Source organism: Dama dama, chromosome 12 (assembly GCF_033118175.1).
Source record: "Dama dama isolate Ldn47 chromosome 12, ASM3311817v1, whole genome shotgun sequence".
Lineage (NCBI taxonomy): Eukaryota > Metazoa > Chordata > Mammalia > Artiodactyla > Cervidae > Dama > Dama dama.
The window spans coordinates 77347443-77372621 of NC_083692.1; the positions used below are offsets into that span (position 1 = coordinate 77347443).

The 25179-nt window shown below is 38.8% G+C and overlaps 1 protein-coding gene and 2 gene segments (V, D, J or C); all 3 read left to right on the plus strand.

The window, feature by feature from the left end:
* The first annotated feature begins 5010 nt into the window (after positions 1-5010).
* LOC133066991 (T cell receptor alpha variable 8-3-like) lies at positions 5011-6564 on the plus strand. The segment is given in 3 exon segments: positions 5011-5211; positions 5324-5665; positions 6428-6564. Coding segments are annotated over 3 exon segments (564 nt in total).
* Positions 6565-8007: 1443 nt separating this feature from the next.
* Positions 8008-8828, plus strand: LOC133066993 (T cell receptor alpha variable 22-like). The segment is given in 2 exon segments: positions 8008-8085; positions 8275-8828. Coding segments are annotated over 2 exon segments (606 nt in total).
* Positions 8829-20193: 11365 nt separating this feature from the next.
* Positions 20194-21168, plus strand: LOC133066994 (uncharacterized). The gene is made up of 2 exons (XM_061158301.1): positions 20194-20424; positions 20639-21168. The coding sequence occupies exons 1-2, from the start codon at positions 20232-20234 to the stop codon at positions 21166-21168; spliced, it is 723 nt and encodes a 240-aa protein (XP_061014284.1). The 5' UTR covers positions 20194-20231.
* Positions 21169-25179: the final 4011 nt, after the last annotated feature.

The following is a 25179-nucleotide window of genomic DNA, read 5'->3' on the forward strand; positions in this document are numbered from 1 at the left end:
CTGTGGAGAGCGAAAAAGTAAACTTAAGTTAGTTTCCAAGAATAATCAGCCACTGACCAGCCTGTCTCTGTTTCCTCTTTCTGAACAGGGGTGAGCAGTAAGCAGGACATGAGTCAGAGTCCTGAAGCTCTGAGCATGAGAGAGGAGACAGCGTGGATCTCAACTGCAGTTACCCTGACAGCGCTCTGCACTTCCTGCAGTGGTTTAGGCAGGATCCCGGGAAAGGGCTCACATCCCTACTGTCAATTCAGGCGAATCAGAACGAGCAAACACGTGGAAGAATTACAGTCTCGTTGGATAAACCATCAGGACACACTGCTTCACACATTGCGACTTCTCAGCACAGTGACTCGACCACCGACCTCTGTGCTGTGAGCCCCAGTGCGCAGAGGGAGCCTGTTCCCAGGACTCAGACTGCAGATGGGGCTCCAACCACGTCCTGGCTTGGTGCTGAGGAAACTTCTTCCATTAAGGAGTTTTCTGTTTTGACTTTCCTTCCAGAAAGAGGCAATTTGCAAGGGTAGGATAATTTGAGAGAATAGCATTGAAACGTGTACATTACCACAGGTAAAACAGATGACCAGTGCAAGTTCCATGCATGAAGCAGGGCACCCAAAGCCCACGCTCTGGGACAACCTGGAGCGATGGGGTGGCAGGGGAGGTGGGAGGGGTGCTCAGGATGGTGGGGACACAGGTATACCTGTGGCCGATTCATGTTGATGTATGGCAAAAACCATCACAATATTGTAAAGTAATTATCCTCCAATTAAATTAATTTTAAAAAATCTTTTAAAATGATCTAAAATTATATTATGAATTCTTTGATTGTTAGATTTTCATCAACTTGAATTTAAATAATAGTTTTACAATCTAAATGGGAAAAGAATTTGAAAATGAGCAGATACATGTGTATGGATAACAGAATCACTTTGATGTACACCTGAAAATAACACAGCACTGTTAACCAGCTCTTTAATACAAAATAAAAAGTCAAAAAATAGTAGTTTTGTTGAGATTAAGCAACATTTCACACAATTCTCTCTTTCAAATGAACACCTAAGTGTGTGTCTAGTATATTCACAACGTGGCACAATCACTGCCTCTAATCTAGATCTGAAACCTTGTCATCACCCCGAAAGGAAACCATGCATCCATGACACAGTCACTCCCCTCGCTCCCCACGCACACATCTCTGGAAGCCACCCACCTGCTTTCTGACCACGGGTTTGCTTATTCTATGCATTTCATGCAAGTGGAATCTTACAATACATGGCATTTTGGCATTGTTTACTTTGCTTAGCATAATACTTCGGAAGTTCATGCAACTCAGGACCAACTGCTAATGTTAGTTAGTTAGTGAAAGGCTCTCAGTCGAGTCCAACTCCTTGCGACCCCATGGACTATACAGTCCACGGAATTCTCCAGCCCAGAATACTGGAGTGGGTAGCCTTTCAATTCTCCAGGGGATCTTTCCAACCCAGGGATCAAACCCAGGTCTCCCGCATGGCAGGCGGATTCTTTACCTGCTGAGCCACAAGGGAAGCCCAAGAGTACTGGGGAGCATATTCCTTCTCCAATGGATCTTCCCTACCCAGGAATCGAACCGGGGTCTCCTGCATTGCAGGCAGATTCTTTACCAACTGAGCTATGACAGAAGCCTAGGACCAACTGGAGAAAGGCAAATGTTCATCCTTAGCCAATCACATAGGATGCCATACTGCTAATTAGCCTGCTGACATTGTCCCTGTTCTTCCCACGCCCCTCCACCTGTCTGTTTTGCTAGAACTTTATCAGTTTTACTGATCCTCTTAAAGAACCAACTCTTTGTTTCATTGATTTTCTCTATTGTTTATCTCTTTTAAATTTCACTGATTTCTTCTTTTATCTTTGTTATTTTCTTATGCTTGTTTTGGATTAATTTATCTTTTCCTTGTCTAGGTTATTCAGGTAGAAGCTTAGATAATCTATGTGAGATTTTATTCTTTTTTAATATTTGCATGTAGTGCTAAAATTTCACTGTCAATACTTCTTTGGCTGTGTCCCCCCAATTTTGGTATGTTGTATTTTCATTTTTATTAAACTCATGAGAAATTCAATGATTTCCCTTGAGACATTCTCTATGGCCCATAGATTAATTAAGAAGTGTGTTGTTTGGTTGCCAAATGTTTGGGAATTTTCCTATATCTTTCTGTTATTTATTTATACTATTATTTCATTGTGGTTGGAGAATATACTCTTTATATTTTAGTTCTTTTACATTAGATTTGTTGAGTTTTTTTAGGTTCCAAGATTTGCACTTACCTAGTATGTATTCTGTGGACTCTTGACAAGAAGTATATTCTGCTCTAGTTGGGTGGAGTGTTGTATCGCTGACAATTAAATCCTACTGGTTAATGGTGTTATTGAGTTCTTCTATATATCTGCTGATTTTCTGGCAAGTTATTCTACCCATTGTTGAGAGAGAAATATTGAAGTATTTGACCGTATTTCTAGATTTGTCTCTTTTCTTTTTAGTTCTAATTTTTGTTCCACTTATTTTTCAGCTCTGTTACTTGGTACATATACATTTAGGAATACTATGTCTTCTCAGTAAATTATCCTCTTCATCAGTAGATAATATTTCTCTGTCTCTCATAATGTTCTTTGTTCAGGAGTCTGTCTACTTTATCTGATATTAATATAGCCATTATACTTTCCTTTGATCAATGTTTGCATAATACATCTTTTTCCATCCTTTTACTTTCAAGATGACTATGTCTTATTCTCTCAGACAGTTACAGTTGGGTTGTGTTTCTTAATCCACTTTTTGTCTGAGCTGTTTTGTCACTGGTGTGTTCAGACCAACTTCTGTGTCTTAGTTTCTGTGTGTAGATCACTTGTTTTTAATGTCATGATATTTTAGGGCTCAGACTTCCATTTTATTTGATTTTTTTTTTTGCACTTATTTTTTGTCCCGTATGTTTTTCCTCCTAACTTCCTGTGAATTATTCAACATTTTCTAGGATTACACTTCAATTTATCTGCAGTGTTTTGTGTGTGTGTGTGTGTGTGTGTGTGTGTGTGTGTGTGTGTGTGTGCGCGCGCGCGCGCGTGCTGCTCAGTTGTGTCTGACTCTTTGCAACCTCATGGACTGTAGCCTACCATGGAATTCTCTAAACAAGAATACTGGAGTGCATAGCCATTCTCTTCTCCAGGGCATCATGTCGACCCAGGGACTGAACCCAGGTCTCCCGCATTGTAGGAAGATTCTTTTATGGTCTGAGTCACAAGGGAATCTCCTATAGCATTTCAGTCAGTTCAGTTCAGTCGCTCAGTCCTGTCCAACTCTTTGAGACCCCATGAATTGCAGCACGCCAGGCCTCCCTATCCATCACCAACTCCCGGAACTCCCGGAGTTTACTCAAACTCATGTCCATTGAGTCGATGATACCATCCAGCCATCTCATCCTCTGTCTTCCCCTTCTCCTCCTGCCCCCAGTCCCTCTCAGCATCGGGGTCTTTTCCAATGAGTCAACTCTTCACATGAGGTCACCAAAGTATTGGAGTTTCAGCTTCAGCATCAGTCCTTCCAATGAACACCCAGGACTGATCTCCTTTAGGATGGACTGGTTGGATCTCCTTGCAGTCCAAGGAACTCTCAAGAGCCTTCTCCAACACCATAGTTCAAAAGCATCAATTCTTCGGTGCTCAACTTTCTTTATAGTCCAACTCTCACACCCATACATGACTACTGGAAAAACTATAGCCTTGACTAGACAGACCTTTGTTGGCAAAGTAATGTCTCTGCTTTTTAATATGCTATTTAGGTTGGTCATAACTTTCCTTCCAAGGAGTAAGTGTCTTTTAATTTCATGGCTGCCTTATAGCATTTAGATGTGTCTTATTGTATAGCTGTTTTTATATAGTTGCTCCAGTTATTGCATTTACATAACACAGTCTATTGGTAATATTATTTTACCTATTTGAATGAAGTGTATAAATATTGCCTCCCTTTATACCTATACCTATTTATTCTCCCCTATTCATAAAGTAATTTTCTTTAGTATTTCGTCCATGTGTGTCTAGAGCCTCATTAGACAGTGTTATAATTTTTCCAGATATATAATTATATTATTATATATATTTTGCTATATAACATATATAATATGCTATAATATATTTCCACCAAATATAATTGAGGAAATTCAAGAGGAAAAGTCTATTGTATTTATCCATGTTTTTGCTTATTGTATTCTTTACTCGTTTTTGTTGTTTCAAGACTCCTTCCTTTATAATTTTATTTCTGTTTATAGAGCTTCCAGACATTATTTTAGGATAGGTCTTCTGGTGACCACTTTTCTTAGTTTTCCTTCAACTGAGAATGTCTGAATTTCACCTTTATTAGTGAAGACTTCTGGATTAACGGCTCTTCTCTTTCTGCAGTTGAAATATATTGGATTATTTCCTTCTGGCTCATAGTTAAATCTGGAAACTAATAAAATTGTAACATTGTGATTTTATGTTTCTTTCTAAAAATTATTTTGTATCCAACACTTAAAAGTTGAAGGATAGCTGATTGGCAATGTTATGCTAATTTCTTCTGTAGAGCAAAGTGACTCATTTATACGTATATAGACTTTCTTTTTTATTTTCTTTTCCATTATTTGATATTGAATATAGTCCCCTGTGCTATACACTAACACAGAGAATTTTTAACTCACAATTCTGCTTTTTTAAAAAGCCAAATAGTTCAAGGCTGACAACATATAAATCCTCTTCTGTACATAATCATAATGCTTTGAAATTCAACCACAGAAGGGCAGTTAAAGGGTGGGGCATGTTAATGAAAACAGTGAACTTCTCCGTAGTTCTCTATTTGGCCTCTGGAGGGCACTGCTGCCTACATTGAAAATTGCTTTTCTGTAAAAGATCAGAAGAATCTCACAAAAACCCTATGGTTTAAAGAGATATTCTGACCATTTTTTACACAGTGAGATGTAAAGCATCTCAGACACCAGAGATAGGCATTTTGTTAAGACAGCTTCTCTTCCTAACAACCTCCCTACAATCTCCATCAGAAGAAATATATATCCTTTGTCATTCTTAATTTCAGAGTCAGCCAGTCTTCAAACTTATTTGTGGGGAACATGTTAGAAAGGAGCTCACTGCCTCTTCACTGCCCCACTATGACCTTGGTGTTCACCTTGATGCTTGAGATGCTCCTGTTTCTGAGTGAGTATTACTCCATTTTACTCCTTTGTCCACACATGGAATATTGCTCCATGTTGAATAGAGACTTTTTGTTTTAGCTGAGTTCACTGATTCAGCACTGATGTCTCAGCAGGAGCTGGAGCCCAGTCAGTGACCCAGCCTGATGACCACATCACTGTCTCTGAAGGAGCCCGTCTGGAGCTGAAGTGCACCTACTCACCTTATGTTTCACCATACATCCTCTGGTACATGCAGTACCCAGACCAAGGACTCCAGCTTCTCCTGAAGTACGTGTCTGGAGACAATCTTGTTTCAGGCATCAAAGGTTTTGAGACTGAACTTAGGAAGAGTGAGAAGTCCTTCCACCTGAGGAAAACACCAGCTCATTGGAAAGACTCGGCCAAGTACTTCTGTGCTCTGAGTGACACAGTGCCTGGGGCTGCAGGAGGAGCTGAACACAAACCTCCTGGACACTGTAGCTCAGTCTTTGTTATATTTAGGAAGTTGGCATGTTCTGTGAAGGCAAATAGCACAGACAATACAGAATCCTGGAAGTGTTTGGTTCCCATGGGCATCTTAGATTTTTCTTTTCTTCATTTTTTCTTGTCTTTTCTATTCTTTTTTGTTTATCATTTTGCAAAGGAAAGACTCCTGTTTTCTGAAATTTTGCATTTTTGTCCTCTAGAATCAGAATTCTAGGGAAAATGAGGCCATAGAATTTTCAACAAGCTGGAGAAAGCTACTTACTGCTGGGTCATTTGGAATAGTGATGGGCTGAGATATAATAGCTTGAGGTTGGCCATGTGAGTTGATATAACACAAGTCAGAGAATTTGCTTTACAATATTAATCTCATCTCTCAAGCAAACAAAAAACCCAGGACAATGCCTTATTTCTAACTGCATTATCTCCAGACTATTTTGCTAGTATCCTAAGAAGCTTCTTTCCTTAAAGGATTTCAACTCTTTGACTAAAGCGTTTGGGACTGGTTGAGCTAATTACTGTTGGCACTTAAGGATGTATACAGGTGACCTTTCCAAACACAATATAGTGTGAAGCAAAAAATGTTCTCCTTTATTCATCAGTCTCCATTAATAGGCTTCCCAGGTGGTGCAGTGGTAAAGAATCTGCCTGCCAATGCAGGAGACACAAGGGCATTCTCCCTAATGAGGAGGAAGATGAGGAGTGCAGTGAAGAGGTGGTTAAGTCCTTCTGGGTCTGTGTTTATCTTTGGCCAGATATCTCTCTCCTTTCCCCACATAAGACCTGTTTTAGGACACTCCTGAAAGATGCATGTGCCAAGATGGATTCCAGTGCAGAGCTTTGTGGGATGCGTGGCATCATCTGTTATGAGGCCGTGCCAACTCCTTTTTGAGCTCCGAGGAGTCTTTCTGTGCCTGCACAGTTTTCCTTGACCTCTTGACCTCAGAAGTGGTCACTTTTTTACTCTAGGGGAGCTCAGCTTCTGCCGTTAATTGTCTTGGTTACTGAGGCTAATTAGCATGACAGGTTAATCAATCTGAGAGAGGAGGAGTGGGGGCAAGGAGTTTATTCAGAAAGCTGGCTGACCAAGAAGATGGCAGACTAATGTCTCAGAATAATCATCTTGTCTGGGTCTGGATGGCAGGTTCTTTCACAGAACAGGGTGGGGGAAAGTGAGGAAACAAATTAAAAAGGCAAAATTAATCTTGTAAACATCTGCTAGAATGGCAAGCCTCAGGCAGGGGATGTATTAATTTCTTCTTTCCTACCATCCACAAATGGATAAGTCATGAACAAAAGCCTTTTAGCAGTCTGGCGGAGGGGCTGATTCTCTGAGGCAGCCCATTATGTATGATTATAATAACAAAAGCAGTGAAAAGCAAGTCAAAGGAACAGTTCCAACAAGGTAGAATTGGTTCTTCCCTCAGTATTTGGAGTCTGTAAGGAAAACAAAGCTTGAATTTTACTCTGCTTGACAAATACCAGCTGTCTAGCCCAGGGGCCCATCTACCTCCTACCTCCGAAACTCATTGTGAGTTTTCATGTGCTCAGTCGCTCAGTCGGGTCTTACTCTTTGCCATCCCATGGACTATAGCCCACCATGCTCCCCTGGCCATGGGATTTTCCAAGCAAGAATACTGGAGCTGGTTGCCATTTCCTTCTCCAGGGGATCTTCCCGACCCAGAGATCGAATCCCCATCTCTTTCGTCCCCTGAATTGGCAAGTATATTCTTTACCGCTCCATCCCCTGGAAAACTCTTTCAAATGGGGGTTAGTAATAATAGAGGAGAATAATTTTGTGTGAAGAAAAGCTAAATTATTATCGGCATATAAGAAGCATGCTTTTTGATGAATATTCCTTTCAGTTTATAGCTCTGCCATATTCCCTGATTCAAGAACTAGACATTTATGACCATAATGAAAAATATCTATATTTACATTGATTGTTATTATCCATAGCTCTCAGGAAAGTCCCCTGGATCAAACAGGGAGTCATAAACAAAAGGTAAGATGGAAAATTTTGAAGTATAGATGCCAGCTTTTTCTGATTTTTTTCCACTTTTATTGCCTAAGATTTATTTATTAATATATATCAGGAGAAAATAGGAACTTCCATTTCACAAGTTCAAAATTATGTATAAAACATTGAATGTCACCTTTTCCCTCCACTCTCACCCCTCTTTAACCTGTTCAGTTGAGACCAGAGGGTGGGGCTGCCTGTCACAGAGTGTCAACTGAGCAGGGTTTGTTGGCTGAGCTGATTGGTTGCAGGAGCTGAAACATCCAGACAAGTCATGACACTCACCACCCAGGGTTTGCTATGTATCTTGTGAATGTTTTCCAGCAACAAGGCAAAGCGTCATGAAAAGGCTAGTGGACACCGTACTGGGGCTTTTGTTTGCCCAGGTTTGCTGTGAGTTGGGGCTGCCCCACAGGGGAGTCTGAAGGAATGAGCAGCTTCTCTTTTGTTGAAGGAGGAAGAGGAGCTGACAAGTCCTGCAGACTTTCTATCCTTATCATTTATGGGGTTGGGGGTGTACTTTACGGGTTTTGCCGGCGCTCTGTGACCCTCACCTGTGACTGTTTCTCTCCTTTTCATCAGGTGTGAGAGGGATGGATGTGGTGCAGAGTCCCCCAGCCCTGAGTCTCCAGGAGGGAGCCAGCTCTACTCTGCGGTGTAATTTCTCCACCTCCCTAGACAATGTGCAGTGGTATCTTCAGAACCCCTGGGGCCACCTCATCCGCCTGTTTTACATTCCTTCAGGGACAAAGCAGGAAGGAAGATTAAATGCCACGACAGTCCCTAGAGAACGCCGCAGCTCACTGCACATTTCCTCTTCGCGGACCACAGACTCGGGCACTTACTTCTGTGCTGCGCAGCACGGTGCTCCCCAGGCACCTGCAGCCTCTACAGGAACCCTCCCGGGGCTCAGCCCCTCCTCCAGCCTCAGTCACACCGTGAGGCCCCACAGGGCGTTTGCAGTGCTTCATGTTACTCACCTGCATCAGGACAGTTTTAACCACAGACACCGTTTGGCCCTACAGGTTATGGACTTTGGTCTCAATCTCCCCTTCTCAGTCTGTGTCTCCTTCTTCACTAGAAACTTCGAACTGGGAACTAGCAGAGTAGTTGATACGAGGACAGAATTAAAATAAATATTTAACCACAGCTTCCCAGGTGGCTCAGTGGTAAAGAATCTGCTTACCAATGCAGGAGACGACATGGGTTCAATCCCTGGGTGGGGCAGATCCTCTGGAGGAGGAAATGGTAACTCATTCCAGTATTCTTGGGAAATACTGGGAAATCTCATGGACAGAGGAGCCTGGCAGTCTAACAGTCCATGGGGTCTCAAAGAGTTGGACATGACTGAGTGACAGAGCATGCATGCTGAACTCAAAAATGTTAAAAAGTGAAAGGAATTAAATGAAATCACTCCAATAAAGATATTACCCAGCTTAGTCGCCTTCTCCAGAATGTTCAAGTCTGCCTCACCATGAAGTGTTCCAACAGACAACTGCAAATATTTACATGCCATCCTACTACTGTGGAAAGCAAACAAAAAATGTTTGCTCAATGTTTAATATGAACTTGATAAGTTAAAACAAATGAATTCTCTTATAGTTCTGGGTTGAAGAAGTATGAAATCAATTTTGCTTGGCTGGCTGGTAGGTTTCCTCTAGAGGCTTTAAGGAAAAATCCATTTCCTTGCATTTTTCTAGCTTCTGGAGGTCACTTGGAATCCTTGGGTCATAGCCCTTCCTTGAATCACTGCAACCTCTTTTACCACCTCAGCTCCTTTCTCTTCTGGAGTCAAATACTCTTCTGCTTCTAAGGTGTAGGAAATTGGTAAATAAACAGAAACTCATTTAAATAGAGTTGGGAGACAGGGGGAGCTCTCATACCCTGTGAAGATAACAGGATTAAAGGGCAGAAGAAAGATGCCACCTCTTTTCAAGGCAAACACTGGGCCAGTGAAAAGCCATGGACTCTGTTTACTTTGTGTGTGTGGGTGTGTGCGCGTGCGTGTGTGTGTGTGTGTGCGCATGTGTGTTTGTGTGAGTGTGTGTGTGTGTGTGTGTGTGTGCAGGGGCTTCTCTTGTTGTGGAGCACTGTCTCTAAAGTGTGTGGGCTCCGTAGTTGCAGCACATGAGCTCTCCAGTTATGGCACAAGGGCTTAGTTGCCTGGTGGCGTGTGGGATCTTAGGTCCCTACCAGGGATTGAACCACATCCCCTGCGTTGGAAGGCAGGTTCTTAAGCACTGGACCACCAGGGACATCCCAATGTAAACAAATGTAAGCCTCTGTTTACAGTAGCCCTCCCAACTTCCTTTTCTTCTCTATAAGATCGTTCTTCTCTTGTCCTGTGGGGACTTGCCTGAAGCTTGCCGTGGTTGCAGACCCCAAACTGCAATCCTTTGCTGATCCCAGCTAAACTCATCTTTATAGAAAAATATCTATAGTCTTTGTGTGTGTGTGTGTGTGTGTGTGTGTGTGTGTGTGTGTGTGTGTGTGTGAGCAAAGGATGCATGGTTATGTATAGGACCTACCCAGATAATCCAGAATAATTCATATTGAGAGAGTCAATTCCTAGGCAGCTTGATAAGAAGTCCAGGGGTCCCCAAGGAGAGAGGTGTCTGGAATTCTCAAGGAGGAAGAAAGGACAAACTTTTTTTCCCTCTACATTCCTTAGGATTGTATAACAATAATGTATCCAGCTTGAGAACAGTCTCTGGAAAAAACCTTCTGGCTAATCCTATTATCTTAAAATGTAAATTATGGAAGTAGGTCTAGTGAGGTCTTTACAGCCTCCAGACATTCTTTTGATTCACTGTAATAACTAATTAGAGAGTGTATAACTCCATGGCTAACACTAGCAAGGGGGTACTCTTTCTGCCCCTTCTGATGCCTATGTCAGAAGCTTTCTCTGTCTCCTTTATAGTTTAATAAAACTTTATTACACAAAAGCTCTGAGCGATCAAGCCTCGTCTCTGACCCCGGATTGAATTCTTCTCCTCTGGAGGCCAAGAATCCTGGCAACACCCTTTCAGTATCAAGATCCTTCAACTGATCCTACACCCAAAGTCTACTTTGCCACATTTTTATCTAATTAAAACTTTTAAAATTGAAACATAGTTGACTTACAATACTATATTAATTTCAGATGTACAGCATAGTCATTTGATATTTTTGATAAATTACATACCATACAAAATTATTATAAAATATTGATCATATTTCCTTTGGTGTACATTACAAACTTATGATTTATTTGTTTTGTAACTGAGAGTGTGCACCTCTGAATTCCTTTCACCTATTTCACTCCTACACTCACTCCTCTCCCATCCAGTGACCACTAGTTGTTTCATTATGTCTGTGAGTCTGTTTCTGTTTTGTTGTATTTGTTTTTCAGATTCCACATACATGTATTAAAACATACAGTTTATTTGTCTCATTCTCACTTATTTCAATAAGTATAATACCCTCTGGGTCTATCCATGTTGTCCCAAATTAAGATTTTACTTTTTTTATGGTAATATTTCACTATTTATATCTATATTGATCTATCTATCATCTAGATCTTCTTTATCTATTCATCTATGATATGAATGAACACTGAGATGTCTTCAATATCTTGACTATTGTAAATAATGTTTCTCTGAACATTGGGGTGCCTATATATTTTTGAACTAGCTCTTTTGTTTTCTTTGGATAAATACCCAGGAGTGGAAGTTCTGTATCATGTAGTAATTCTATTTTTCATTTTTTAAAAAAATTGTGTCAATTTGCTGTTATCTTTCCCACGACAACCACTAAAACCAGATAGGATCCTATTCGCTATCTCTTTCCCCTCAAAGGTGCTACCTCCTTTCTAAGCAATTGAGGAAGGATAAGACTTCAGGTTGCAGACACCATTCCATTTTTAATCTGGGGAGGGCAGAGTGGGGAGAATCTCCATACTGTTTTCCACAGAGGCTGCACCAATTCATATTACTACCAACAGTGCCCAAAGATTCCCTGTTCTCCACATCCTCACCAACCCTTGTTATTTCTTGCCTTTTTGATGACAGCCCTAGTAAGGTGACTTGCTCATTTGTTGTTCTCATTTGCATTTTACTGATGACTGAAGATATCGAGCATCTTTTCATGTGCCTGTTGGCCATCTGTATGTCTTTTTTGGTAAAATGCCTATACAGGTCCTCTGCCTAAATTAAAATAAGATCATGTTTTTGATATTAAATGTATAAGTTCTTTATATATTTTGGATATTAAATCCTTGTTGACATGTTGTTTGCAAATATCTTTTCCTTTTCAGTTTTCCTTTTCTTTGTGTTAATGGTTTTCTTCTCTGTGCAAGAGTTTAGTTTGATTAGAAAAAAAATATAAAGATGAATGTCACAGAGCATATTGTCTATATTTTCTTTTAGGAGTTTTATGATTTCAGCTCTTACATTTTAGTCTTTAAAACATTTTGAGTTATTTTTATTCATGCTGTGAGAAAAATTTCTAGTTTCATTCTTTTACATGTAGCTGTTCGGTTTGCTCAAAACCTACTTATTGAAGAATCTGTCTTTCCCCTCACTGTATATTCTTGCCTCTTTTGTCATAGATTGATTGATCATAGGTGCATGGGTTTATTTTGATTCTATTTTGTCCCATTTATCTATGTCTGTTTTTGTGCCAGTACCATACAATTTTGGATTACTACCACTGTGTAGCATATTTTCATATCAGAGAGTGTAGTATTTTCAACTTTGCTCTTTTTTCTCAAAATTGCTTCAGCTGTTGAGGTCTTCTGTGGTTCCATACAAATTTTAGGATTATTTTTTCTAGTTCTGTGAAAAATGCCATAGGTAATTTGATGAGGAGTGCGTTGAATCTGTAGATTGCTTTGGGTGTATGGGTATTTTAGCAATATTAACTCTTCCAGTCTATGAACATGAGATATCTTTCTATTTATTTGTGTTGTCTTAAATCATTTTCATCAATTCTTGTAGTTCTCAAAATACAGGTCTTTCAACTCCTTTGTTGAAATTATTGCTAATTATTTTATTCTCTTAGATTCAATTGTAAATTGGATGTTTTCTTAAATTCTTTCTCTTATGATTCATTATTAGTGTATAGAAAGGCAAAAGATTTCTATATATTAATTTTGTACCCTGCAACTTTACTGAGCTTTACTTTCATTTATTTATCCTAATAGCTTTTTGATGGTACTTTACAATTTTCTATACATAACATCATGTCATTTGCAAATAGTGGCAGTTTCTTTCTTCAGATTTGGATGCCTTCTCTTTCCTTTTCATATCTGATTGCTATGGCTAGGACTTCCAGTACAATGTTAAATAGAAGTGGTGAGATTTGCAGACTTGTCTTGTTTAAGGTCTTAGAGAAAAAGCTTTCATTTTTTAAAACAACTGATTGTGATGTTAGCTGTTGGTTTGTCATAAATAACCTTCATTATTTTGAGGTACTTTTTCCCCATATCAGGTTTATTGAGAGCTTTTATCATGAGCAGATATCAAATTTTGTCAAATGCTTTTTCTGCATCTACTGAAGTAATTATGTGGTTTTTATCTTTCATTCTGTTGTGGTATATCACATTGATTGATCTGAGGATACTGAATCATCCTTGCATACCTGGAATAAATCCTAATGATCATGATGTATGATTACAAAGGGTCTTTTTAGAATAGTTCTAGTTCACCTGCTTATTGTTTCATTCTGTTGGGGTCTTAAATATTTCTGTACAGTTACTGTCTCAATAATAGATACAATAAATAATGCAAAAACAAAAACAAGCTAAACTCATGTCATCAGTGTGCAAACAAAAAAATAAAAAGACATTAGTATTAAGTGTGGGCAGAATATATAACACAATTTTCTGATTTAGAATCTATTTAAAGACATGGTCTCTTCAGTATAAAGGGCTCTTCTTGATTTGCTGTCGACATTATGGGAAGAAAGACAGCTCCTTACACTGACTCAGTCTGAGGGTGAATATTTCAACAAGGTAAAATCCCCTTCTATCTCAAGAAATCAATGCTTCAAGATGAAGACTTGGTTACATATTTCAGTGCTCCGATTGATGTTCATAGGTGGTGAACATGAATTTTTAAGAAGCTATACACATTTTTTCAGCATAACTTCTTTCTATGGCTACAAAAGGGGCAATGCTGCTTCAGAGATTACTGTAATGCTTGTCCCACATACACATATTCTTCAAGTAGCCAGAAAGGATCCCTTAAAAATCTACTAAAGTTTTATCTCCTATTATGGTTCCATTTACATCTATCAATCATGCATGAATGTATGGTATGTTTCTATCTATTCATCCATCTACCTAGGTAGTATCTATGTATATTATAGTCTAGTAGTTTGAAAATATGGCTTTGAAAATCAACACTTCTCTCAATGATACATGTTGTCCTCAAGGATATGGCCAGATTTAGCTTCTTTAACATAAATGTATACCACACTTAGTTAATTTGTGCCTAGATTTCATGTCCTCCATCTTTATGGGAAATGTAGTAGTGGTGTAAGTTCCAGTTCAAGTATCACCTCCATTAAAACTGTTATCTGGTTGAGTTGAGAAGCAGAGTTTATTACTTTTTTCTTTGTCATATCTTAGAGATACACATTTCTCCTTAGTAGCTTTTATCTGATTGTACTTGAGTATTGGGCCTCAGTTGACTGAAAATGGGAACTATCTCTTTCCTTCTTGAGATCCAGGTATTGAATATTAAGTAGTCACTTATCAGCACTCATTAAATATAGATTGAGATGCAGTAATGAATGAATAAATGAAAAAAAAAATATATCATAAGTCTAACAAACAATAAAAGTTCCCCTTAGAATGATGGGGTAGATGGGATTCGACTGAGGAATGAGAACTTTTATTATTTCTCCTGTTGGACTGTAATGATGTTTTCTTTGAATTTGAGATGACATCAAATACAAAGACAAAATGCTGGGCTTCAAAAACATATGCTCCTTATTTATTTTAACTTTATAAAATAGATGGGGAAACAGTGGAAACAGTGACAGACTTTATTTTGGGGGGCTCCAAAATCACTGCAGATGGTGACTGCAGCCATGAAATTAAAAGATGCTTGCTCCTTGGAAGAAAAGTTATGACCAAACTAGACAGCATTTTAAAAGGCAGAGACATTGCTATGCCAACAAAGGTCCATCTGGTAAAGGCTATGGATTTTCCAGTAGTCATGTATGGATGTGAGAGTTGGACTGTAAAGAAAGCTGAGTGCTGAAGAATTGATGCTTTTGAACTGTGGTGTTGGAGAAGACTCTTGAGAGTCCCTTGGACTGCAATGAGATCCAATCAGTCCATTCTAATGGAAATCAGTCCTGAATATTCATTGGAAGAACTGATGTTGAAGCTGAAACTCCAAACTTCTGCCACCTGATGCGAAGAACTGACTCAATAGAAAAGACTGATGCCAGGAAAGATTGAAGGCAGGAGAAGAAGGGGATGACAGAGGATGAGATGGTTGGATGGCATCACCGACTCAATGGACATGAGTTTGAGTGAACTCTGGAAGTTGGTAACAGACAGGGAGGCCTGATGTGCTGCAATCCGTGGGTTCGCAAAGAGTCGTACATGACTGAGTGACTAACATGAACTGATATCTTCAATAGACTTTAATTTGTACTTGTAATTAAAAAAAGAGAAATGCTCATCTTGTGATTTCATGGGAATCCCTCTCTTCTCCATTGCAAAATAATGTAATCCCTGTTAAGATATCAAGTTGTCCTGATACATGATTTTTAACCTTCTTGGAAATGTGAAGAAAAAAAAGATGAGGAATAGGGGAGAGAAATTCCAAACTAAGCATATTCCATGTGTAAGGAGGGGATTTCTGCTTTCCGTTGAAAGTAATTTTGAGCAAGTCTGAGAGAAAATCGAGAAGTGCTTGCTTTGAAAAAAAAAATAGCTTTCGTTGAAAGTACTTGTGAGAAGGTGGGGCCTCTTGAAAGAATTAAAGCTGATGTGAACCTTAAGTCAGAGTTCTAGCTGACTGAGGAGACCAGGAGAAGAACCTGAGCTGTCATTGAACTTTCGTGCCAGGAACAATGGACAAGATGCTGAACGCATCATTCTTAATTCTGTGTCTTCAAGTAAACTGTGAGTTATGATGGAGAAACCCTAGGATATCTCATTAATTTGGGGGAGTGAGAAAATTGGAGTACGGACAAATTCATCAGATAGAAACTTTAAGAAAGAAATACCAGTTTGTGAACCTAATGACTTTTTGTCTTTTTAAGCAGGGGTGAGTGGACAATAGAAGGAAAAGAGTGACCAAGAGAGGGTGAAACAGATCCCTCAATCTCTGACAGTTCAGGAAGGAGAGATTTCCATTCTGAACTGTAGTTATGAGAAGAGTGCATTTGACTACTTCCTGTGGTACCGGCAATACCCTGGTAAAGGGCCTGCATTCTTGATAGCCATACGTTCAGTTGTGAATGAAATGGAAGAGGGAAGACTCACAGTTTCCCTCAATGAGAGTGCCAAACCGCTCACATTGCACATCGCAACTTCCCAGCCTGGAGACTCAGCCGCATGCTTCTGTGCGGCAAGTGCGCGGTGCTCCCCAGGGACCTGCAGCCTGTGCCCAGATCTGCAGCCGAGGCCCCAGACACACCCCGAAGTGCAGATGAAATACACACATATACACGCTTGTGCATCAGAAGTCTTAATATAAGAAAACTGAAATTACACAGAATTTATTCTTTCACCAAAATGGAATGGATATAGAAAATCAATTAGAAAAAATGTCTCTAGAAACTCCCAAACATTTGGAATTTAGGCACTAAATTTAAAACAATTCATATGTATGTTTAAGAAGCAATTACAATGATTATTAAAACCTTTCAACAAAAGAAGAGAAAAAGAACAAATAAAACCCAATATAATCCAAAAGAAGGATAAACTTAAAAATTCAGATTGGTGAACTCTAAAACAAACAATAGAAATGACCATTAAATATAGTTAATTTTCTTAAAATGATAACTAACATTGATCTATTCCTAGCTAGAATTATCAAGGGAATTAGCTATATAATAAAAGAAAACATGAATTATACACATGAGAAAATCATATGCAGATTCTGCAGTGTGAAAATGGTAATAAAACAATATTGTTAATAAATTTATGCCTCTGGGTAACACTGTAGAAGTAGACTCACACAGGGAGAAAGCTGATTAATAAAATTGATCTATTTTGAGGTAGAAGTATCAAGAGAAAAAGAGAAAAACATGAATTATGAATATAAGGAATGAAAAAGTAAACCATAATACAGATGCTAAAAGGATAATTAAAAATCATTGGCAAGTTTATGTCACTGAGTAACAGTATAGAAGTCAACTCACACAAGTGGGGAAAATTGAATTTTTGACAAAGGTGCAACGACAATTGAACAGAGGGCAGTTTTATCTACAAATGATACTGGGACAATTGGATATTTATACACAAATGATTGGAACTTGGCCTAAATCTCACACCTTATACAAAACTTTGAATTCAGTCTCAAAATGGATCATACATTCAAATGTAAGGCTACAAATATTTTAGAAGAAACCAGAAGAGAAAATCTTTATAACATAGTGTTAGGCAAAAAGATTTTTGACATGACACCAAAAGCACAACCCATAAAAACACTTAGATTTCATTAAAATTAAAACCGGTTGCTCTGTGAAAGTTATTATTAAAAGAATGAAAAAGACAAACCACTGAATGGCAGGAAATGTTTGCAGATTATATTTCCACTGAAGAGTGGTGTTCAGAATATAATGGACTCCTAAACTCAACAGGAAGAAAACAAACAATCCAGTTGAAAAATGAACAAAGACTAACACAGGCACTTTACCAATGAGGATATGTAGTAGGGATAAAAGCATATAAATAAGTACATGAACAAATGTTCAACATCAGTAGCCGTTAGGGAAAGTAAACTAGAGACCCGATGAGACAGCACTCCACATCTGTCATAAAGGCTAAAACTAAAAGTACTGATAATACCAAGTTCTGGCAACGATGCAGAGAAACTGGATCACTCATGTGTTGCTGGTGGGTGAATGGTACAGTCATTCTAGAAGACGGTACATCAGTTTCACATAAACTTTATCCACTTTCCTTACAACTCAGCAATCACAATTGTAGTATTAATGCTTGAGAAATAAAAAACTTATGTTCATATAAAAATCTGTAAATGAATATTCATGGTAGCTCTATTTGTGATGGCCTCAAACTGGAAACTGCCCAAACATCTTCAGTGGGTAAACTGATGAATAAATAGACATATTATTTATAGATCTTCCTCAACTTATGATGGAGTTAACGTTTTAATAAACCACTGTAAGTAGAAAATACTGTATTAAGGAGAAGAAAGCATTTACTACATCTAACCCTCCGAACATCTTAGTTTAGCCTAGCTTAGCTTAAACATGCTCAACAGTTACATTATCTTACAGTTAGGAAAAATCATCTAAGACAAAGTTTATTTTATAGTAAAGTATAGAAAAACCTTATGTAATTTATTGACTGCTGAGCTGAGAGTAAAAAACAGAAAGGTTGTATGGGAACAGAAAGGTTGTTTATGCTCCTGATTCTGGGGCTGACTAGAAGCTCAGCTCACTCCCAGCACCACCTGAGAATATCATACTGCATAGTGCTAGCCCAGGAAAAGTATGCTCTCAATTGAATGCATATGGCTTTCTCACCACCATAAAGTCAATAAGCGTAACTCAAACCATCCTTAGTTGGGAAAAGTCTGTAGTGATTAAAAGGAACAGACTACTGCAATAAACTAGATTGTTCTCAAGAGTGTTATGCTGAGTGGAGAAAGGTCTATCTCAGAAGGCTATTTGATGTATAACACTTATTAGATAGTATGATTATGATCCATAATGATTCCATACATAAGGTATGATTCTACTTACATGACATTCTTAAAAGGAAAAATATAGAAATGAAAAGGAGAGCAGTAGTTGCCAGGGGTGATCAGGGATTGCAGGGGCGAGAACGTGTGCAAAGGGACATTTTTTAGAGTGATGGGACAGTTCTGTATTGTGATTTCTGTGACAGTTACAAGAACCCACACATGTGATAAAATTTCATAGAGTCATGCATCAAAAAAGTGCCTGTAAAAACTGGTGAATCAGAGTAAGTTCTGTGTTTTGATAAAAATTTATCAATATCAATTTCCTTATATTTGTATCTGTAATTATTCTGTTAATATATATATATATATGTATATATCATTTTATCATGCTGCTGCCTAGGTTGCTGTGGGCATCCATATTCTCTTCTACTTAGTTATAAATAATTGCAAGGGCATCAATTGCCTGTCAGCACTCCAAGGTGAAATGAGACAGAGGAGTAGACATCTCAACTAAATACACACTTTTATTCCTGCATCACTAGTTATCTTGTCCTAAAATTAAAGGGCTGGCACTGTTTTAGAGAACTTGTCTGTACTTTCCTTTCTACTTGTCTATTTGCCTTTGACTATTTTATGTTAATTCTTCCATTAAAACAATGAAACCAGATGGAAGATTGACAGTTACATTTTACATGATCTTGTACCAGTGTGCAGAACTTCAGTCATCAGCTTCTGTGGTATTGACAGGTACTAAGGGTCTGCAGCCTGTAGATGCCAACTTTGGCAGGAGTGCATTGTAGCATTGTGTCACAAAAAGATCCGGCATGCTTCTGTTGACTTTATTTTACAAAGAGAAAAATAATGAGCCACTAACAAGTGAGACTGAACTCTTTGGGCCAAACACATAGAAAATGTGACATGAGGACAACTCTAGGCCACATGATCTAATAAGTATGATTCCACTTTGGGAGGCAGCAGGTCTGAATATCCTGATCCTTCTCAAAGTCTAATAAGTAAGACTCAATGTCAGCCTTACAGCTGGAAGACTCCACAAAGTACTTTTGTGCAGTCTGGGAACTCACAGTGCTTGAAGTAATGGGAAAAGCTGTACAAAAAGTGCTTTATTCCTGTTATAATTTCATAAAAACATAGATAACAGAATAGATTCTGAAAGTCAGAAAGACTGATTTGTTATTCTTTGATCTTGAAGTAACTTATGTACAAGAAAACCTAACAAGAACCTTAGAATCCAGTAAACAAGAGATATATTAACTATTTGGATAAGATTGCCTTTCACTGAGAAAGCTGAAGTTCTTTGAGCTTCTTAAAAGAGTCATTGCTCTGGTTGGAGGAGAGTAGGCATAGGCTAAATGATGACCAGTAAATAGATTATAAGAACGGTTCATGGCATATACTAAATTATGTTTTAAATGGGCTGGTAAAGTTATTCTGCTGAATAATTACCAATGTATGTCAACTTGTTTATTCTTCTGTTCTGCTCAACTCAAACCTTTCATGAGAATTGTTTCTTTCAAGCCCCTTTCAGATACTGCATAGGTCATTAGTGACCAGGTAATTCATGACCAGAGCAAGAAAAGTATACAAAATAAACGTCTGTGGTGAGTCAGACTTTTTCTCGTCTGTGCACAGACCACGTGGTCTATGAACACGACAACTCCCACTTCCTGTCGGGGGGAGTCACACAGGTACCGGGTAGTATGTATATGTGCTGCCAGGCACTCAAAGACACTGAACTCTCAGCTTGAGGCAGAACTCAGCACATTTGTGCAGGGGAATCCATGCCTCATGCCACTCTTCAGTTTGCTCTGGGTGTTCCTGGCCTTCACCTTCTCTGGTAGGGATGCTCTCAAACATGGGTGTGACTCTTTTGGGTGAAAGGACTGCACACAGGCACATGGTGCTTCACAGGGACTTGGGGAGGAAAGGAGGGTTGGAGAAAAGCATATTTATTATGATTTCAATTTGGGTTTTCTTTGGGTCTCAAATTAGTCTAATTCCTACTTTATTTTGTTCACTACTTCAGCTCGGTTTTCTGATTTTTTCCACAGGATCTGGTGTGGCCCAGAAAGTTACTCAAGACCAGCCATACATAACCAGTCAAATAGGGCAATCTGTCATTCTGAACTGTCGGTATGAACTAAGGAGGAGTGGGTACACACACTACCTTTTTTGGTACAAGCAGCTTCCCAGTGGAGAGATGACTTTCCTTATTCGTCAGGAATCTTCTGGCCGGAATGCAAGGAATGGCCGCTACTCTGTAAACTTTGAGAGAGCACAGAACTCCATCAGCCTCACCATTTCAGCCTTACAGCTGGAAGACTCCGCAAAGTACTTTTGTGCAGTCTGGGAACTCACAGTGCTTGAAGTAATGGGAAAAGCTGTACAAAAACCCCAGACCTTAATAAATGAGAGCCCCCCTGCTGCAAGACCCCAGCTGAAATGCACACCTGCAGACCTCAGACAAGAAATGGTAGTCCTGCGGTTGTTTCATCTGTGGTCTGGATCAGAGGATTTAATTTTAAACAAAAACTCCTTCCATGTCATTTGGAAACAGGTGTCCAGAGTAACTTTCTACTAATACATTCTCGGTCTTGAATTTTTGACTTTAAAACAATCATACAGAACATGCATTGTCTAAAGTTGAATACTTACCCCATAATACATCAAAGTGGCAGCTTCACCTAAAGACCCTCACATGACAAACATGGGTCTAGTTATCTGGAATCATCATGAAAATCATTTCCTTAGTCCTCTCCTCTTAGACTCTGTGTCACAGAAGCTACAATCAGAAAAGCAGAACCACTAGTGGTGTCGAATAAGAGATCAGTTATTGAGATTAGAACTCAGGCAATTGCTAGAGCTGGAGGAGTCCATACAAGCTGTTATCTTTGTATCTGGTGTTGAGACTGAATTCACTGTTAGCGAGCTAGAGTAATATTTGTGAGGGAAAGTGGGTGCAGACAAAAGCATGGACAAACTGTGACTCATAAGGACATACTAGAACCATGAGGATAATGGAACCTGCATAACACACTAAAACTTGTCTCTCACCTCCTTTAGTGTCTCACAAGAATGAGTGCCCTTGAGGAGAAGAGTGTCACTTGCTGTTATGCTACATGCATACTTGGGCCAAGATGAACAGAAGATTTGGAGATCTGGTGGGAGGTGGAAGAGTTGTGTGTCATCAATAAGATGATGTAGTTGATCAGCAGCAACATGTGTGAGTTGCCACAGTGCCTGGAGCTCTGCACCAACCAGTAGAATATAAAAATATGGCTACTTCATGACAAATACCTTCCAAATAGATTTCTAGATAGTTAGGTTGGGGCAGTACAAAGTTACTGGAATAGCTTAACTATTTAATTGATTTGTTAACTAGGCATCCATCAGTACCTCTTTTAACAACACAACTTTGTCATGAAGTCAACAGGAAAACTATTTTTCCTGCTGCAGTAATTACTCATTCAACCAGTATAAGTTAACTCCCTTCTGCAAAATTATACCAAGTTCATTCATCCATTTTTGGGGTGATGTTCTTTCCTCTTCTAGCTGAATCAAACCCTTGCATTGCAACCTGTATGTTAATAACTGAGATAGAATGAGATATAAGATTAACTTATATTAGCACATTTTATGTTACTACAGGCAAGCAAATGAGACAGGGGATTTAAAAATGATTAATGTATGTGTGAATATGTTCATATAAAAATGAAAAACATTAATAACATTTTATGTTTTTGTTACTGAAAATGACCAGATAACTGTCGCTGGTATTTATAACTACTTCCGTTACCCATTCCCTAACCTATTTGCTTATAGGAGGCACCTCCGCTCACTGCTGTATTGACTTCCTCTACAACAAGGTCCTTATTCAGGAGCATGCTTTGTGAAATGCCATAAAGATGAATAAGGAATTCTGCAAATGGGACATCGTGGTTTTGGCAGAAGTTTGCAAGGCATTGAAGAAGAATCCCAGGGTCTATTTAGGTGGAAATAATCTTGTCAATACCCAGGGAAAAGTGATATATTGTATTCTGGGAACCATCATTTGAATGATACCTGTTTTCTTATCGGAAGCAATAGCAGTCACCAAAAGAAAGCAGTTCTACAGTTCTTAAAAGAAAACAAGCAAAACTTTCAAGCTAGCTTCTAATGAACATGAAAGTGTATTTTTAAATAGTCTTTATTAAAAAAAAAAAAACTGCCAAGAGGGTAGAAAGTCAATTCCAGACTGGTAGACCATATGTGCAATGCATATTTCTAAAGAAGAACTCAAGTGCAGGATATATGAAAAGCTCATAAATCAAAAAGAAAAGAAGATAGTTAAACAGAATGGAAAAATCTTGGAGATCCAATTTAGAAATATTATATCCATAGCCAGTAAACATACAAAAATGACCTTGATTTTATTATTCATTAGGGAAATCAAAATAATACCTACCTCCTCTGGATGTTCCTTTCGTGTCTTTTCTGTACCCTGAGAGTGTCAATGCTAGTAGGTATAACCCTAAAAGTATAGAAAAGAGTAATGAGCCTCCAGGAAAATAAGTGATTAAGTATCTTTCTAGAAACTCCCATCACTGACCTGATATAGAGGGGAAAAAAAGCACTAGAAGGTTACAGACCTGGACATTGAAGGAAAGGTAGGTTTTATTAGAGAAAAGAAAATTGATATTTATTGTGCTTACTATATTTCAGGCAATGTAGGATGCATTTCAGATTCATTATCTAATTTAAATATCAAAACTATGATTTTATTGTTCCCAAGTTTTTAATTTGTGAGAAATGAGACATAACTTTTCTAACTGTGATAAGCATCTCTAATTTTTATTGCCAGGCAGCGTGTAACATCTTAGAGGGTTCCTAAAGAGAAAGAGTTAGACTATGGAGGAGCACTTGACCCCAGGGTGGCTGGATGTCTCAATGGCGGTGACATTACTGGTTAAAACCTGAAGTTAAAGGGAACCAGGAAAGAAGATGCCAAACCATAGACACAATTGCCCCAGGATCAGAATATGAGGAAATCATCCACTAACCAGGTAACAGTGCTGAATGCTTTTGTTGTTCAGTCGCTCAGTCGTGCCCGACTCTGCGACCCCATGGACTGCAAAATGCCAGGCTTCACTGTCTTCACTATTTCCCGGAGTTTGCTCAAACTCATGTCCGTTGAGTCAGCGATGTCATCCAACCATCTCATCCTCTGTTGTCCTCTTCTCCTCCTGCCTTCAATCTTTCCCAGCATCAGAGTCTTTTTCAATGAGGGCTCTTTGCATCAGGTGGCCAAAGTACTGGAGCTTTGGCTTCAGAATCAGTCCTTCCAATGAATATTCAGCTGGACGCTTTAGCAAGTTTCTTATGCAATAGTGTCCTAGGAAGAATAAGTGGCTACAGAGAAAGAAGAGATATTACTACTTAAACACTCTAAACATGTTTCTATATCAAGACCTGTGTCCCTTGCCTTTGCCCTCCCTACTGTGACGCTATTACCCAAAACACCCACACGGTGTATCTCTGAACTTCCTTCACATCTTTACTCGAATATCACCCCTTGGTGAATGCTTTATCTCAGTTTTTCTATTTTCCCTCCTAGAGAATCAGGTTCCAGCACAGTGCATGCAGCAAGAATGAAAGCTGAAGCATTGCCACCTGGTGTCCTACTCAAACATTTTGTGGGGCCTACACTAGCCTCCTTGCTCCTCTCAGTGATGGTGGGTTAAATTGTGCAGAAGCCTAATCACCGTAGGACCTGCCATTGCTGAAGCAATTAGTAAACTTCGCAATGCAGAAACCGTGAGTGAGAGGATTCAGGAGAACTGGCTGCTTTTTAATCCTTTGCCTGCCAGATGTGAACTTGATAGACTTCAAATGATTAATTGAACCTGGAGAGTAGTAATCTAACTTGGACAGAAAGTTTGGAATTGTTGCACGAGGTGGGAGTTTTTTCCTCTGGTAAGTGAATTTTGTCTACTGCTCTGTCTTTCTTGTAGTATAGAAATCTGACAAGAAGTGGGAGCAGGACTCAATAATGGGAAAAAACCAAACAATCATAGCAAACATGACTTTGTATACTTATTTAATATTATAATATTAGTAATACACCCAATCTCTCAACATAGCACTCTAATGAACAAATTTCCCATTAACAGTAAGAACATGATAGATTAGATAACTTATGTGCTATGTTAGCAGAACACAACAACTTAGGTTATATTTCCAAATCTGCCACTCATTAGTTGAGTGATCTAGGGAAAGTGACTTAATAATTTTTATACTTCAGAATTCTATTTGATTAGCTGCAGGAATGCCATGGCTTTTGGAAATATACCTAGTTTGTTCTACATATAGATCTTCAAATGGATCTGAAGTTGAAACAGTCTGTTTAATTTTGATTATTAATAGAGATACAGTCATACCCTTTTAAATAGCCCTGTTAGAATAAACACACCGTCTACGGTAGATCGGCACCAGCGAGTAATGAAGCACACATCCTCCATAAACATCGAGGTCACGTCAGCGTATCTCTTGTGTAGCACCCACGTCCATCTCCTCCTTTACAAATTCTTTGCTACTCTTCTAATTCAGCCATTTG

Coding starts and splice junctions, on each gene's coding strand:
- LOC133066994 (XM_061158301.1), top strand. CDS start 20,232: ATGAACACGACAACTCCCACTTCCTGTCGGGGGGAGTCACACAGGTAC. Junction 20,425..20,638: donor CCTGGCCTTCACCTTCTCTG/GTAGGGATGCTC, acceptor TTTTTTCCACAG/GATCTGGTGTGGCCCAGAAA.